At 53.7% G+C, this 16881-nt stretch overlaps 2 protein-coding genes across 2 annotated transcripts; both read left to right on the top strand.

The window, feature by feature from the left end:
* The first annotated feature begins 734 nt into the window (after positions 1–734).
* NTN3 (netrin 3) lies at positions 735–3237 on the top strand. The gene is made up of 6 exons (XM_081298399.1): positions 735–1790; positions 1862–2050; positions 2140–2289; positions 2388–2438; positions 2555–2629; positions 2875–3237. Exons 1-6 carry the CDS (start codon positions 863–865, stop codon positions 3213–3215), a joined length of 1734 nt encoding a protein of 577 aa, XP_081154525.1. The 5' UTR covers positions 735–862; the 3' UTR covers positions 3216–3237.
* Positions 3238–4144: 907 nt separating this feature from the next.
* On the top strand, positions 4145–16819 carry LOC308651407 (uncharacterized protein; the record flags this gene model as incomplete). Its single annotated transcript, XM_081298409.1, has 2 exons — positions 4145–4583; positions 16297–16819. The coding sequence occupies 2 exons, from the start codon at positions 4145–4147 to the stop codon at positions 16344–16346; spliced, it is 489 nt and encodes a 162-aa protein (XP_081154535.1). The 3' UTR covers positions 16347–16819.
* Between the last annotated feature and the right edge of the window lie 62 nt (positions 16820–16881).

Below are 16881 nucleotides of genomic sequence, written 5' to 3'. Positions count from 1 at the left end.
CCTTCTACTACAGCAGACTGCTGTTTTGGGGACACCCAACAACCAGCTAGCCACACTTGATTTCCCTACCATGGGGAATACCCAGGTCCATGCCTGCACGATGGACTTAAGGGAGGAGATGGCCCAGACCCCAGCCCAGCACGTGGCACAACTCAAGGAGCAGCCAAAGCCTGGCTCCAGGCCTGGGACCCTACTGGGTGGTCCTCCCTGAGCTGCAGGGCTGAGCTGCCCCCTCCAGACCCCTCCCACTGGCGCATTCCTGGCTCCCCAGCCCCTCCCTCCGACCCCAACCCCCTCCCCTCTTGGCCCAGCCTATGTCTGAATCTGCTTCTGATTCTGGCTGTGCCCATGAGCCCCCCTCCTCTCCCCTCCTTTCCCAGCCCAAGCAGCCCCGCCCCCGGCTGGGCCCAAGCTCGCTCCTGCTGAGCCCCCCACCCCCTTCTGGCACAACTCGCCCGCCCTCGCTGCAGTCGGGAGGAGGCGGCCAGGGCGCCCCAGGCCCCGCCCGCCCACGGCCCTTCCCGAGGCCGGGAGACTTGCTCTGCCCTACCCACGGTGGGTGAGTGCGAGCATCGAGCGGCGGGCGGCGGGTGGGGCCTCCGCTGGCAGAGGCACCGGCAGCGGCGGCGACGCCTGTCATCGCTCCAGGCCCAGCGGGAGGACACGCCAACATCCCCGCTGCTGCGCTCGGCTCGGGGCGTGCTGCCGGCTGCTGCCACCTCTGGGCCGGGGCTGGGGCCGCCCAGGGGCTCTGCTTGCTCCGTACTGTGAGCCCGGAGGGCAGTCTAGGAGCGGGCTCTCTCTCCCCAAAGGCCGAGTCGTGGGTCTCCGACTGGCTGGTTGACCCACTGCGGCTCCGGCCATGCCCAACTGGCCTTGGGGGCTGTTGCTGACCGCGGGCACGCTCTGGGCCGCGCTGAACCCCGGGCCACCGGCGTTCGTCGACCCCTGCCATGATGAGGGGGGCGCGCCCCGTGGCTGCGTGCCTGGCCTGGTGAATGCAGCCCTGGGCCGTGAGGTGCTTGCGTCCAGCACATGTGGACGGCCTGCCACTCGGGCCTGTGACGCCTCGGACCCGCGGCGGGCACATCCCTCTGCCCTTCTGACCTCTGCAGGGGGCACAGCAAACCTGCTATGCTGGCGCTCTGACTTACTGCATCAGGTACCCCTCAACGTGACCCTCACAGTACCCTTGGGCAAGGCTTTTGAACTGGTCTTCGTGAGCCTGCGCTTCTGCTCAGCCCCGCCTGCCTCAGTGGCTCTGCTAAAATCCCAGGACCATGGCCGAAGCTGGGCTCCGCTTGGCTACTTCTCCTCCCGCTGTGGCCTGGACTATGGCAGACCACCTGCCCCTGCTGATGGTCCTGCTGGCCCAGGGCCTGAGGCCCTCTGCTTCCCAGCACCTCAGGCCCAACCTGATGGTGGTGGCCTTCTGGCCTTCAGTGTGCAGGACGGCAGCCCACCAGGCCTGGATCTGGACAGCAGCCCAGTGCTCCAAGACTGGGTGACCGCCACAGATATCCGCATATTACTCACAAGGCCTGCCAATGTGGGAGACACTAGGGACTCAGAGGCCATGGTCCCTTACTCCTACTCAGCCACCGAGCTCCAAGTGGGTGGACGTTGCAAGTGCAATGGGCATGCCTCACGGTGCCTGCTGGACACCCAAGGCCACCTGATCTGCGACTGCCGGCATGGCACTGAGGGCCCTGACTGTGGCCGCTGCAAGCCCTTCTACTGCGACAGGCCATGGCAAAGGGCTACGGCCCGGGAAGCACATGCCTGCCTTGGTGAGGCCTTGGAGGGTGGCCTGGGGACCTTAGATCAGGTGGGCCTGCCCCTGACCCACCTCTCCTTGCAGCTTGCTCCTGTAATGGCCATGCCCGCCGCTGCCGATTCAACATGGAGTTGTACCGACTATCTGGGCGCCGCAGTGGGGGTGTCTGCCTCAACTGCAGGCACAATACTGCGGGTCGCCACTGCCATTACTGCCGAGAGGGCTTCTACCGTGACCCAGGCCGTGCCCTGAGTGACCGTCGTGCTTGCAGAGGTGAGCCTGCCACCTGCATGTTTTCAAACTCTGGTTTCCCAGAACCCCAGATGAGCTTCTGACAAGGACCTTTCCATATCTGCCCTCAGCTTGTGATTGTCATCCTGTTGGTGCGGCTGGCAAAACCTGTAACCAGACCACAGGCCAATGTCCCTGCAAGGATGGTGTCACAGGCCTCACCTGCAACCGCTGCGCCCCAGGCTTCCAGCAGAGCCGCTCTCCTGTGGCACCCTGCGTTAGTGAGTGACTCTGCTCTGCCCCAGACACCTCTGCTCCTGGCTGTTGCCTATTTGTCCAGTTCACCTCATCAAAAGTCTTTTTCCCACCCTCTCTGCAGAGACTCCTATCCCAGGACCCACTAAGGAGAGCAGCCCTGTGGAGTCACAGGGTGAGTGGACACAGAACAGGGTCCGGATTGGTCTGACCTTGGGGCAGGGGGCTATGGGGCAGGGGGCAAGAGCGGAAAGGAGGGGGAAAATCGGCCAGCCTCCGCCTTCCCCCTAGACTGTGAGTCACACTGCAGCCCTGCCCGTGGCAGCTACCGCATCAGCTTGAAGAAGTTCTGCCGGAAGGACTACGGTAGGATGCCTCAGCCCTCAGTCCCCACCTCGCCTCCAACCCCACCTCTCCCCTTCGTCCCTCGAGGGCCCCCCAGTACAGCTGGCCCCACCTTTCCAGCCCTTAGTGTCCTCAAAGTGATGTGCTTCCCTCCTGCGGGTGACCTCTTTGTGTCCTCACCACTCCGGGTGGGCGCCCTGTGCTTCGCGCGCCCTCCCGCTTCCGGCGCTGCCCCGCCTAAGCCCGCCCTCTTTCCCTCCTCGCAGCCGTGCAGGTGGCGGTGGGCGCGCGCGGCGAGGCGCGAGGCGCATGGACACGCTTTCCGGTGGCTGTACTCGCCGTGTTCCGGAGCGGCGAGGAGCGCGCACGGCGCGGGAGCAGTGCGTTGTGGGTGCCCGCCCGCGACGCGGCCTGCGGCTGCCCGCGCCTATTACCCGGCCGCCGCTATCTGCTGCTGGGGAGCGGGTCGGGGGCCGCGGCGGGGAGCCGGGGACCCGGACTCAGCGCCGCCCGCGGAAGTCTCGTGCTGCCCTGGAGGGACGCGTGGACGCGGCGCCTGCGGAGGCTACAGCGGCGCGAGCGGCGGGGACGCTGCGGGGCAGCCTGAACCCGCGGGCGGGGCGGGGCGGGGACTGGGCGCAACTGGGACATCACGGCGCACGTTTTCAGTGCCTTAGCCTTCGGACGAGTCTTTGCTCGCGTCGCCTGCTGGGTCTGGTCCCCGTCCTTCGCCTCCCCCGATGCCTCACGCTTGTGCGGCAGAGGGATGCGGAAGCCGCAATGACACCCCGCCCTCCCCCGGAGACTTGGATGCTCCTTGGTGCGCCCACCCTCACTCTGCCCTCCCCGAGGGGCAGAGCGATGTCCGATATCCCCATAAGGCTGCAAACCCCCTCACGTAGCTTAAGAACCCTCAGGGTCTGACATCATCCCTAGGGCCACTGCGATTCAACCTCTAGATCCCATGATCCGCCAGAGAGCGCTGCGACTTCCCCAAAGGCACTGTGGCCACCCTAGACGTCCTGGACCGCTATGGGGTTGGTGACCCAATTCCGCTGCCTGCAAAGCAAGTCCCCCGCCTTCTGCTAGGACCCGCAGAGGACGCTGAGCTCCGCCCGCGCCGGAAGGCTGCCTCTGTTCACCTCCGCGGGTCTGCGTTCTCGCGTGGGTCCTGGCGGGCCGTGGGTCCGAATCTCTTTCCCCAGTCGCGTCTCTCCTTTGTCCTGCCTCTTTTTTGGACTGCTGTGACCCCGAGTCTGTCCCGCTGTCCTCTCTGCCGCGTCTCTGAGCCTTGACCTCAGGACTCCTCGGCTCGGGTCCCGCCCCCCAACCCCCCTGCGTCCTTAACTCTCAGGGATCTGATGTCGCAGAGCGCAGCCCCAACCACGCGTGACCGGGCCGGGCGGCAGCAGCACCGGCGAGCAGCGGCACGAGCTCAGGGTGCCTGCCCCACGGCTGTCGACGCGGCACTGCAGCCCCCGCCACTTAGGGCTTGCCAGGGCCTCCGCGCTGTGGGAACCGCTGCCTGACCGGCGCATGCGGCGGCTGTCGGGCGCCTGCGCGCATGCCCAGAGCCAGCGGGGCCGGAACGCGGGGCGCTGGGGTGGGCGGCAGGCGGCGTGTGCTCGGCGGGGGCGGGGCCGCGTGCGCGCGTGCGCAGAAGGGCCGTCGCCGTCGCGCAGAGAGCTGAGGAAAGCGGAGCGGAGGTGGGTGCGCGGCGGTGGCGGGGGCGTGGCGGTGCGGGGGCCCAGTGGGCTACGCTGTCACCGCTCCGGGGGTGGTGACCCGGGCCTCGGCGCCGCGCGGCTCGGGGTTGCTGAGGAGCCTGGCTCTGCAGCTGCAGTTGCTACGCGGGCCCAGAAGCCGGACCCCTGGGGCAGGCCGGGTCCCCCACCCGCCGGCCCGGCCCGGGGCGAGGTGTCGTCGGAAAGAGCTGAGTGTCACGCTGCCTCGCGGCACTTTCCGTCTCTGCCGGGTAGGAAATCCTCTTCTGGGTTCGTGGAATTGCAGCAGGTTCCCCGATACCTACCGCTCTCCGAGAGCTGCAGCTCCTCCGCGCCCTTCACTTGCTCAGGACGACACACCTGTCCACTTGGCGCCTGGGTATTTTCCCAACCTCGGAGTCTTGTGTACCCCTGGCCGTGGCTGCTGTGCCGGGGGAATGGGGGCAGCAGTCCTCCATACATGCCCCTGGGAAGTGGAAGCTAGGAGCTTGACCCCCTGCTTTCTGCGGCAGCACAGCTGGAGGGCAGCGCTGGCACCGCGGGGAATGGGCTACGCCTTTTAGGATCTCCTGTGAACAGGGTGCTGGTGGCCTGGCCACAAGTTTTCTTTGGTGACCAGAGCAGTGTGGAAACAATTGCGCTGTGGGCCTCCCTGTGCTGACTTTAAAGGCCAAAGATTGTCTAAACGTCTTGCGTAGGTATAGATTGGCTATTAGTGACCCCGGGATGCTGTCTTTACTCGTCAGTTATTCTTGGGCAGGGAAGTCGGCCTGCTTTTCCAAGATGAATGGAAACCCTAGAAGGTGATTTTCCTCTTTTCACTGTGTGTTTGCTTCAGAGTCAGCAGGTGCCTCCCAAGCAGCTTGCAGAACCACCCCATAATTTGGCATGCATTGCCATTTTGTGCATTTCGTCCATTTTTACTTTACTTCTGAAGCATTTAAGAGGCACTGTAAATGTTTACTTAATTACTTTGAAGTGAACAGATTTTTTTTTCTTCTTTTTTGTGGTACTAAGGGTTGAATCCAGGTGCACTCTATGACAGAGCTTCATCCCCAGCTCTTATTTTTATTTTAGAGTGTTGCTAAGTTGTCTTCCTGCCTCAACCTCGTAGTCAATGCAATTACTGGTCTGTTCCACCGTGCCTGGCTGAAATGAGCAGATTCTTTCATTTTAAGGTTGAAACCAAACCCAGATGAGGAAACAAGCAACAGATTTCAAAGAATTTACAGTTATTGTTGATAGACAGTGGTCTGACCCCCACATGTGCTTCCCTTTATTCTGAGGTTGATCTTCATCTAATCTCCTTAGCTCTCAGATTAAGCCTCTGTGGGAAGTGCTTAATGGGTAGTGAATGCTCTGTTTAGAATCCTGTCTCTCCCTGTGAACAGGGCTGGAGCTACATCACCTTCATCTTTGTTCCCCCATTGCCTGACATGGGTGGGCTGGCTTGAGGTTCTAAGTGGTTGTTGAAAAGAATCAGAGCATTGTCAGAGTGATAGATGTAAGCTAGTGCAGTAGCTTTCAGCTGTATTAAGGGTGACCTTCTGGGATGTTGAATTGATCTAAGCAGGGTTTTCATAACAATGATATTCACCCCCCTGGGTCTGCTAATTCGCTGGCTGGTGGGCCTGGCTAACTCTTTCTAACCACACCTGCCAGAACTGTCTAGCAGTTCTGAGTGACCTTGGGCACACAGTGTTGCTCCTAAACCTCCTTCTGCCAATTGCAGAAGACATCTTTAAGTGTTTGCCTTTGGGTGGTTTTTGGTTTAACTTACATAAGACAATGGTGTAGTTGGTAAAAAGAAAAAAAAAAGCACTTAACATTTGCTCTGTTCAATGTTTTACCTGTTTGAGCATACCTTTTCTGTTATGGCAACTCTGTAAATGGAAGAAAAAAGCCCTTTCCCACTTGAAGCAGCAATTTCAGTGGCTGTTTGCAGCGTCACCTTCCAAATGGAGATAATATCAAAGAAACAAAACCTCAGGCTTTCTACTGAGAACCACCTTGAATTTGTTATGCAGTTTCTCTATCCTTTAACATGGGTTTATTTAATTTATACTTCATGTGATGAGGCACTGTGCTGTGTATGCTGTAACATTGTTGAGTGAGGTTTGGTCTCTGCCCTTGAGCTCACTGTGTAGTAAGGAGACAGGCAAATAAATGCATAGTGGTAGACACTCCCACAGGGGTGGGTAGATCTTTCTGTGGGCCCAAGGGACCAACATCCAGCTGGACTGTGGTGGGGGATAGGAGCTCAGAGAAGGCCATGAGCTTCATTTTGAAGGATGGTTAGAACATGTAATGAAAGAACCTACCAGGCAGAGGGGCAATAGGATAGTACATAGAAAGTGAAAGGGGAATGGTTCCTACTCTCAGCTATTGGGAGAAGGGCAATGGGTAGCTCTGAGTATGTGGGGGAAGATGGAAAAATGGAAGGGAGCTGGGCTGGTAGCATACTGGGAAAGGCCTTGAGTGCCAGGCTCAAGAATTTTAATTTTACCCTGAGAACAGTGGAAGCCATCAGAGGAGCATAGCTTATCAGTGACCTGATGAGATTTATGTTTTCTAAGGACTTACCCAACCTTAGCCACTGGTAACAAAGACAGGTTGGTAAGGTATCTTCGAGGCACACCCTGAGACAAAAATGGAAAGGAGGGGCTGGGGTTGAAGTTCAGTGATACAGTGCATGTCTAGTATGTGTGAGGCACTGGGTTCTATTCTCAGCACTGTATATAAATAAATAAAGAAAATAAAGGTCAATCAATAACTAAAAAAAAAAAAAAAAAGAATGGAAAGGAGGGCAAAACTAAGAGACAAATAGCTGCTGGAATAGGAAGAGCCAGGGAGAAAAGAGGATGCTGGGGACGCTCCAGGACTGGATGACAGGCTGTTCAGTGCCATGATGCACACAGAGTGGAGCAGGCCTGGGGAAAGCTCAGGACTTTAAGTTTGGAAAATCATCATCCAGGCAGCAGGTAGGTATCTACTGGTCTGGAGCCATGAAGCTACAGAGCATTTAGGGGGCATTCCTTGTGGTGTTAAAGTTGGGGAGTGAGTTGGGTCTTCTCAGTGACAAAAAAAGGCTGTACCTATGAACTGCTAATCTTATGTTCTTAGGAACATAAGGCTGCTTTGTAACCAATTGCTTTGTTGGCAGATGGGGGTAGGGTAGTGGGCTTTTTGTTTCTGTCAGAGAGCCAGTTTTGCTTGTTAGAGTGTAAGAAAGGATGTCAGATACTAAAGGTACAAACACACATTTCTGTTGTCTTTCCAAGGGTCTTTCTATCTCAAGTGTTTGTTTGCCTTTTGGGGAACCTCCAGTTTGGGGAGCACTTATCTCAAGAGACCCCATTTGGCTCTAGACTGAGGGTTCCTGTCAGAACATTCTATAGTTAGAACTCAGGGGGCGGGGATCTTCTTAGACCTGGAAATCCATTATTGCAGAATTCTCCAGGTTGTGCTGCTTTCCCTCCAGGACCCTGGTTTCTGTGTGATATAGCAGCCTTAGTATCAGATAGGACTTTGGAAAAAAATGAGGCCAAGCATGTGGTGTCCCTTCCCCACTCTGTCTCACATGGTAGGGCCATATGAGAAGGGTAGGGAAAAGCTGATATTGCAAAACGAGTCCCTATCTGCCCGCCTCTGGCATGTGGGCCCCATTGGGATGGCCACATGTCTTATGAGTTTGTGAGCAGTTATCTTTGTTCCTCATGTTGGGGCGTGTGGCTGCTCAGTCTTAGAGCTTTTGTTCACAGATCATGTGTAAGCAGTGGTAACCTCCCTTCTGCAGCCACCCTGGTGTACTTTTTCAGAGGTGACTGAGAATATACAGCACACCACTTGGACTGTTTCCCATAATCTGAAACTGTGTCTTCCTGATTGTTACACAGTTTTAATGGGGTGCTACACACTCTCAGAAATTGTTTACTGATGGGTGATTCTATTAACAGTAAAAGCCTGTACACTCTTCTAAGGGTTGTTCATTATCTCGGTCCCACCAAAAGTTCACTTCTGTCCCTTAGGCCTTTTCTTAAATAATTTTGCTCTTTTCTCCTAATCACCCTCTGTGTTTCTTTCCTGGAAGGTATCCTTATAGTCTTTGTATCTTGGAAACCTGTAGACTTTAGAAGGATCAAGATGTGAACATTAACTCCTGCCCTGGTATCTTTACCTGTCTTTTTAGGCTGTCCCCACCTTGCTTCCAGCATGAAAGGGAACTGTCCTTAATTGGCAGCCCAGTAAATTCAGACCCTTTGGCTTCTTGAAGCCTGTAAACTCGATTATAGAACTGTCTTTTCACCTAAGCCACAAAAGATGCCCACAGACTTGTGCCTTCCTCCTGAACAGTTCCCAGACTCTGAATTAGATCTGTCTTTTGTGGCTCTGTCCTTTGCCCATGCTGTCTGTGTCACTTCCTGGAGCTAAGTCCTTCTTACCTGTCAAAACCCAGCTAATGCAGGTGTTAGCTCCAGGATACCTTCCCTGAGCCTTCTTTCCTTGTGGATAGGGACCCAGACACCCTGTGTTGGGCTCCCTGAGAGCTAGAACCGGTACCACCTCTTTGTCCTCCAGCACTTGGGACCCTGGCATGCAGGAAGTGTATCTTGAATGCCTATTAAAATGATTAAGTTCACACAGTTCCATCTTGGCTAGCTGTCTTGCTGTCTTATTAGGTCTGAAGGTGTTTGTGGAGAACCTGAGCTCCTGGCCTTCAGGGCGTACCTTACTCGGGCACCTTGCTGGGAACTCAGACCTGTCAAAATTATGTGCTACTAACTTTTGAATGAGTTCTTTTCCATGTGCCCTGATGGGGGAGTATTTTTCCATGACTGACTTTTTGGCAGACCCTTAGAGCTCAGAAGATAAAGATGCTGAATTAGCTGAGTCTTGTTCCAGCCCCAGCGCAGCCCCTCCCTTCCTATGGGTAGGCCAGATTAGACCAAGAAATGTGTTCTGCCCAGGAAAGGGACACAGGGAACCTTTTTGGAGTGGCTAACCAAGCTGGAGATTCACCTATTCAGGATCCCACATGTAGCCTAAGACTTGCATTTGAACTTCTAGCCAGCAGGCAGGCCAGCTGGCCCAGTATGCTGTGACTAACACCTCATTAATGGTTATATCCTTGTTGTACCTGGCACGTGCCTGCCATTGTGTGCCACCAGCAAAGGGCCCACTATCAAGTTCCCTGTAATCAGCTACTTGGTCATCACTCTGGGGTGCCATTCCCCATTAACATAGGAGAAATTCCTGTGCTCTGCTGCGGGGTAGAAGCTGTGCACACCTAGCCTTCCTGTCACGTGAAGATGCCTTCCAGGGAGGTCACTGCCTAGGACAAGTTGACTTAGGCTCCCTGTTGTTATTCAGCCTTTGAAATTTAAATTTCATCCTAGGACTAAATAATTTGCAGATTTTTCTTGCTTCTCTTTTTTCTTCTCTGGTTTCCCCCTTTCCAGGGCACACTGGGTATAGTGTGACACTGAATACAGAAGTCACAGTATAGTAGAACAGGATGTATAAGCAAGTTACTGTAAAACCTCAGTGTGCTGAGAGTGGAAAAAGATTTGGGCAAGGAGGTGTGGATAAGGATTTGAAACAGATTTGGACAAGGAGATCTTAACTCTGTCAGAGAAGTCACTGAAGGGACATGAAGAAGGTATGACCAGAGTCAGCAGGGAAAGGAGAAGAGGGGCAGATGTGTCCTGTCTTTCCTCCACTCAGGAATATTCTTTTTGAGTGTAGCATGGTACTGTGGTTGGTGCTTTGTGGCTATGCCTTCTGTAACTGCCGTGGAGAAGCAGGAAGGGGCCAGGACATATAGGGCCAGGGACAGGAAAGATCTCCGTTGAAGGGTTGGGACTAGTCAAGTCCCAGGCTGGGCAGAAATGCTGGGAGTCAGAGCTGAGTTGTGTTGAAGGCATGTGGAGCAGGAAGGTCAGGAAATGTTTAGCAGATGCCTGGGAAGCAGCTTCAGGTATAGGACTGGAGCTCACATGGGGCTTCTAGGCTGAGAAGAAGCTGTACTTCTGCAGAAATGACATTGAGGGAGACAGAAGCCCGAAAGGTGAGGAGAGCCCAGGATATGGAAGCAAGCAAGATAAGGAACCAAAGTGTCCATTAGACCTGGCAACCAAGTATGGAGTCCTCAAGACAGGAGGGGTGGGAATGCAGCCTGCTGTTGCGGGCAGTTCTACTCTGAAGGAAGGAGAAAAGAGAGACAGAGCTGGAGTACAGTCTCAGGCCTGCCTAAACAGAGAGGGAATGTTGAGAGTACAGGGAGTCAGCGTCCCCAGGAAGTAAGATTGGACTGAGGAAGGGCCTAGGCTTGGACCCATGCATTTAAAGGACAGGGCCAGAGAGAAAGGGAACTTCTGCTTGGCAGCCTCACTTTCTCAAGGAAGAGTAGTAGGATAAAGTTGTGAGCAGCACCTGGGAACAGGAGAGGGTGCCAGAGGTGAGCTAGGAAGGGTCTGCTAAGAAGCCCCAAAGACTGGACACACTGAGCAGGAAGCTTGATTCCCCCTCCCCTCCCCCACTCTGTGGCTCCTGTGTAGGCATGGAGAAGTGTGTGTGTTAGCTTGGCTTCCTCTCCTCAGGCAGCTGAAGCAGGAGGACAGGAGGCGGGGAAGCTGGGGCTTGGTGTGATGTCTAGACTGAGCTATAGGGAGTAAAGGAAGGGGGCTGGGAGATAAAGGTTAGAGCTCAAGGGTGAGAGGAGGGTGGTGCCCTATTGAGAGAGTATTTATGAATATTCAACCTCTGGGTCAAGTGGTTCCTGGGTGTGAATGAAGAGATAAGAGATGTGAAGGGGAAAGGGAGAGAATGATAATGTGGCATGGGGTAGAATTTGCCCTAGACAGGTTTCAGAGCAAAAAGGAAAGTGGGAGTGAAGGGGGGGGCAAAAAGTGGAGCAGCGAGGCAAGGAAGTTTGGGGAAGACCAGGAGCTGTCTTCAGTCTGGTTAGTGTCACTACCTGCCCATGTGTAGCCTAGGTTCTCACTGGGCAGTCGGTGGGTTGGGGACTCTCCAGGCAACTGTTTGCTAAATGTACCTGTGGTGGGGCCTCTCCCCACCCATATGCAGCAGACCCTATTGATCAACCTGCCCCAGACACCGCCCCTTAGTTGAGTGATTCTGAAGGCTGCTACCTCTGTATCCACCCTCCAGGCTGCTGCCAATCAATCTTTCTGCAACACAAGTTTGACTGTGCCTCCTTGTCCCAGTGCCCTAATGGTGCCCTATCCCCAGCAGGATGAGTCTGGGGCTCCAGTGGGATAAGGGCCTCAGTGGTTTACTCACACTCTTTTAGAGACACCCCAAGGGAAGTTAGTTGCTGTGGTCACCTGGACACAGTAAGTCTTCCCTGCCATTGTGAATGCTGGTCCTATACCTGGAATATCCAGTGCCACATTATCTACCTTCTAAGAAGGATTTCCAGAACCTTCACCAGCTCCCTAGATGTGGCCTAATCATCCCTTGTTACCTCTCTGTGTCAGTGGGTCTACAAATCTGTTTTCTGCCTGTCCAACCAGGTGTCTTGTTTCTGTATCTGCTGTTCATAGCACAGTGCCAGAGACCTAATGGGCACTCAAGAGAAGGTTCTGGTGATGGCTATAATCCTAGTGACTTGGAGACTGAGACAGGAGGATCATAAGTTCAAGGCCAGCCTTGGCAACTGTATGAGATCCTATCTCAAAAATTAAAAATTAGGGCTGGGGCTGGAGCTTAGCAGTTGCGCACTTGCCTGGCATGTGTGAGGCATGGGTTTGATTCTCAGCATCACATATAAATAAATAAAACAAAGGTCTATCAACAACTAAAAAAATATATATTTATTTTAAAAAATTAAGGGCTGGGGCTGCAGCTCAGTGGTAGAATGCCTGCCTTGCACATGTGAGGCACTGGGTTCGATCCTCAGAACCACATAAAAATAAATACATAAAAATATTGTGTCCATCTACAACTAAAAAATATTTTAAAAAATAAATATTATAAAGGTTGGAGATATAGGTCAGTGGTAAAGTATCCCTGGGTTTAATCTCTGGTATCAAAAAAAAAAAAAAAAAGAGAGAGGGAAGGTCTGGAAAGAATGGGTGTGGTAGGGTAGATGGATTAAGCCAGTGGCCCCTTTTTAGGCCCACTCTGCTCTGCCCTGTCCTGTCCTGTCCCAGAGATGAGGCCTGGGGGAAGGACTAGTGTCCACCCTACCCTGAGGCTCTGTCTAGGATTACTGACAGTGTCTTGTGGTGGTCTGTGCTTCCGGAGGTTTATCCCTGGTCTCTCCTGGGTGGGTGGGAGGAAGGGGACCTTGTGATGAAATGGGACTGGGTTCATCCCTGCATCAAGAGGGATACTCCTGGGCTGGAGATGTAGCTCAAGGCAAGTGAGAAGCCCTGGGTTCAATCTCCAGCACTGTGGGGGGAAAAGGGGGCCACTCCCTACCTGCCCTTGAGTGCTAGCAGCCACCTCTGCCCTCTTCCTCTTCCCTGCCATTTGTTCTGTGTCCTGCTCCAGGTCTGCTTTCACACCTATACCCCTGCCATGGCCCCTTCTGGCTATCCAATATGTTCCTCCAGCCCTCTTCTTCTTCCCTGCCTCAGGGTGGATGGGATATTCCCCACCACCACCTTCTTTCCCACCTGCGGCCTTCCCAGACACCCTTCCAAGCTTTCCTACCTGCCTGGTACCTCTCCTTTCAGCCATCAAACATGCCCTCCTCCACCATTTCTCACCTGGCCCACTGCTGGGGGCATCCCTGGCAGCCTGAGCATCTCCTTTTCAGACAGCAAACACTTAAAGGTGTGTCTTCCTCATCTCCATAGGGCACACCCCAGGGCTGGAATGAGGCTTGTCAGCTCTGTGGTTCTCTGGCCTAGGAGGTGTGATCGGTACCAGACAGGATGTGAGGCACTGGTGGGTTCCTCTGCATCTCCTTAGCTGTCCAGAGACTACCCTCCATGGGCTCTTTTTTTTTTCTTTTTTTCCTGCCAACAATGTTCAACAAGGTTGAGGGGCTGTGTGGAACATGTACATGCTTTGAATTCCATTAGGGGAACCTGCCTGAGAGGAGCGCGCATTTCTTATGTGGAGTCTCCACTGGCAAGGGTGCCCCTAATTTCTGTTGTTCCCATGGCATCTTCTGGGCATACAGATTCCCCACATGCTTAGGCTAGACCCCCAGCCTCACTTCCTCTCCTGTTCTCATCCTGTCGTCCCTCTTCTTCCCCAGAATGCACGTGGGGATTGCTCAGGCTATAGAGGAAGCACTGAACAGAGTGGCAGCTAATACCCCTCCGTGCTCAGTGACACAGTGACTAAGATTCAGCAGGGCTAGATGCTGGGTCCTGGTCAGCTTGTTCCTGTGGTCAAAGTGTTGGGTAGGGACCCAGGCCTAGGGTGCTAACTCCTCAAACTGGAGTTCTAGTGAGCTGAGTGCCTGTCTGTTTCAGCGTTTGGGTGTGTGTAGGACCACTGCAGTGAGCTGCACGTCCCCAATGCTGTGAGGTCAACTGAGCAGCTCTGGTGTTTGCTTAAAAAATGTCTCATTGAAACTGGTACTTAGCCAGGCCCCAGTGGTACATCCCAACTACTCAGGAGGCTGAGGCAAGAGGATCACAAGTTGAGGGTCAGCTTGAGCAACTTTGCAAGACCCTGTCTCAAAATTAAAAAAATAAAATAGGAGCTAGGATGTAGCTCAGTGGTAGAGGACTTGTCTAACATGCTTAAGATCCTGATTTGATTTTCTTATACCAGGGCCTGGGGGGCTGGAGATGTAGCTTAGTGGCAGAGCACCCCTAGGCTCAATCCCTATTATTGTTAAAACAAAAAAATGCTGGTACTTAATACGCCAAAGTAGAGTTTCCCTGGGCTGGAGTTCTGTGTTTACTGCTTGCCCCTTAGCCTAGAGCCCTTGAGTGACTTGGTTTCTGCCCCCACCATCAGGCTGTTCTGTCTGCCTGAATCCACTCCTATCCAGACTCTAGGGCCCACCATATATGTGCCTGCCCAGGTATGTCAGCCCCCTATGTCTTAGCTGGATTCTGTCCACCTTTCTCCAATCCCACTTCTGCACAGCCTCCAGGAGGGTATTTCTGAATTTTTCTGAGGTGTCATGTTCTGCTTCTCCTTTCTTTGTGCCCCTTGTGTGAGGATACTGCCTCCTTCCTCTCCCACCTTCAGCCACTCAGTACCATCCACCCAGGCCTTCAGCTTGCCCTTGCCTCTCCCACTTCTCCTACAGTGCTATCCCTTGGTGCTCCATGCAACCCATTCCAGAATCACCCTCCATCTTTATGAACTTGGGTACCATCACTCTTCTATAGCTCAAGTGCTAGTCAGCATCCATTCTAGATGTTCCCCAGTACCCTGCCTGGCCACTTCCAGCATTTCCTGCATCAGTTGTGATTGTGTGTGTCCTCTAGAGCACCTTCACTTCCCCCCAGGGCCCATCATGAAAGAGGTAACTCACTTAATGTTTGTGGAATGAATAAGTTTGGGGCAAAGAGAGCCATGATTGTTGCTGACCCCTCTGTCCAGTGACCAGAACTGGGAGAGAGAACCAGGAAGGGAGGTTTAGCTCCCAGTGTTGATGAGTATTAAGATGTAGTCACCAAGGCTAACTCTGTGGTTCTCTTTTTGTCACATGAGAGTTTATTTTCAAATCTAACTGTCTGGGAAAGTCATGATCTCTACGTAAGAGGTGAGAAATGCAGAGTTCTCATGACTCCCTGGGTTCTGAAGCAGTGTTTTGGGACAGCTTTATGGTATTGAGAAATGGATCCTGAATTTGCCAAGGAGAACACTGATCATATCAGGTGACCTGTACCTCAGAGGGAATTGGCAACTGTGGGGAGGGCTCCTGGACCCTAGAGGGTTCAGCAGACTAGGGTCATCCTTCCTGTGCAAGAGGATCTTCCAGTACTTGTCTGAATCCCACTTTCCTCATCTGTGAATTAGAGCACATACCTGAACCACCCAGCTGAACTCACAGTTAGAGGTGGACCATGAAGCCAAGTGACTGTATGGCCAGCATCGGTGAAATTTGTTCTGCAGCTTCCAGAGATGGGGGGTAGTCTACTCGCACAGAGGCACCAGCCTTAGTCCTGGGAATCTTCCACACCACTGTTGGTAATAAGGCTTGTCCTTTCTCCTGCATCCATTTTTCCTCCTTCCTGCCCTAACTTTTGACCAGAAATCTACTTGAGCACCTTGCATCTGATAGAGTGGAACCAACAGATGTCTGTGGAGCCTGGGCTCTGCCCATCCCCATCCAGCCTAGGCTGCCTTCCTTTTCTGTGGGCATACTGTAGGGGGTTTGTTGTGGAGGAAAGATCTGGGGATTATTTGAGGCTGCTGTGGGGGGTTCGTGGCAGAAGTATCTCATAGGAATGCTCCTCTCTAGAGAAGCCTAGCCATGTGGCTGTGAGCCTGGAGATATTTAAGGGGCCCTTAAGCCTTTGGCCTCACCCTTGGCAGACCCAAAGGACACAGTGGGATCACTGGTTGGGAGCATCACCTGGAAAAATCACCTGATGTAGCAATATAACATTTTGTGGAAATAAAAAGCACTTTGTTTCCACTTACCTTTTTTTTCCTTTTTAAGAAACACTTGAAGGGCTGAGGATTTAGCTCAGTGGCAGAGTGCTTTCCTTGCATGTGCAAGGCCCTTGGTTTTATCCCCAGTAACACACACACACACACACACACACACACACACAAACACTTGCTTCCCATCTTCAGGTATCCTGAACTATCAAATAGGCACTGTGTTGATGAGGAAAAGGCCATGAGTGTCACTGAGGAGGCTTACAGGGTGGGGAAAGAGGAAGTGCATGTCAGGAAAGGAAAGTGTAGCAATTGAAAGAGGTACCTGGGGGGAACCATCATCAGACTCAAGCTTGGGATCTGTACCTGGCCTGTGGGAGAGCTGCCCACCTGACTCCCATGCTGCACCCTCTACAGGGTTGACCCCAGCATTGACCCACTGGGGCATCACTCCTGGACACTCCTGAGCATCTGCTGAGTGCCAGGCCTGGACCCTGAGGAGCAGTCACAGTGGGAAAGCCCTGGAAACATCAGAGCGGCCCTGGCATGCCACGCTGGCAGAGTGCTTTTTATAAACAGTCCTAGTTAATCCTCACAACAAAAACATCAGATGGATCATACCCTTCTCTGCTTCCCATTGGGCTTAGAGTAAAACCCGGACTCCTCCTCTGCATGCCCAGTCCCTGAGCACAGTCTCCCTGCTCTTGGCTGCCCTGCCAGCTGCATTGTTCTCTCCCTGGAGCTCCTTCCTGCCTTCGGGCCTTGACAGAAGCCTTTTTAGCTATCCCCAGAACCCTTTCCATGGCTTTTTTCCTGGCTGCCTCCTTCTTATCTCTGTGGCTCATATGTCATTTCTCAGGAGGTATCCAAACTGCAGACCCTCTGTAAAGTTGCCATTGCCATGCAGATACTCTGTGGGGAGCCCCCACAGTCAGAAACTGACACAACTCTAGCTCCCAGTCTCACAGGGTGTCAAGTGGAACTTTTCTTACTTTCCTGGAA

Source organism: Spermophilus citellus (assembly GCF_964194105.1).
Source record: "Spermophilus citellus genome assembly, chromosome: 6".
Taxonomy (NCBI): domain Eukaryota; kingdom Metazoa; phylum Chordata; class Mammalia; order Rodentia; family Sciuridae; genus Spermophilus; species Spermophilus citellus.
Note: the sequence above shows the minus strand (reverse complement) of the source record. Positions and strands in the feature narration are given on the sequence as shown.

What these genes read in the sequence shown, in the direction of transcription:
- NTN3 (XM_081298399.1), top strand. Translation starts at nt 863, where the DNA reads ATGCCCAACTGGCCTTGGGGGCTGTTGCTGACCGCGGGCACGCTCTGG. An exon ending in TGACCGTCGTGCTTGCAGAG is followed by an intron (nt 2,051 to 2,139) that starts GTGAGCCTGCCA and finishes ATCTGCCCTCAG; the next exon opens with CTTGTGATTGTCATCCTGTT. An exon ending in GTTCTGCCGGAAGGACTACG is followed by an intron (nt 2,630 to 2,874) that starts GTAGGATGCCTC and finishes CCCTCCTCGCAG; the next exon opens with CCGTGCAGGTGGCGGTGGGC.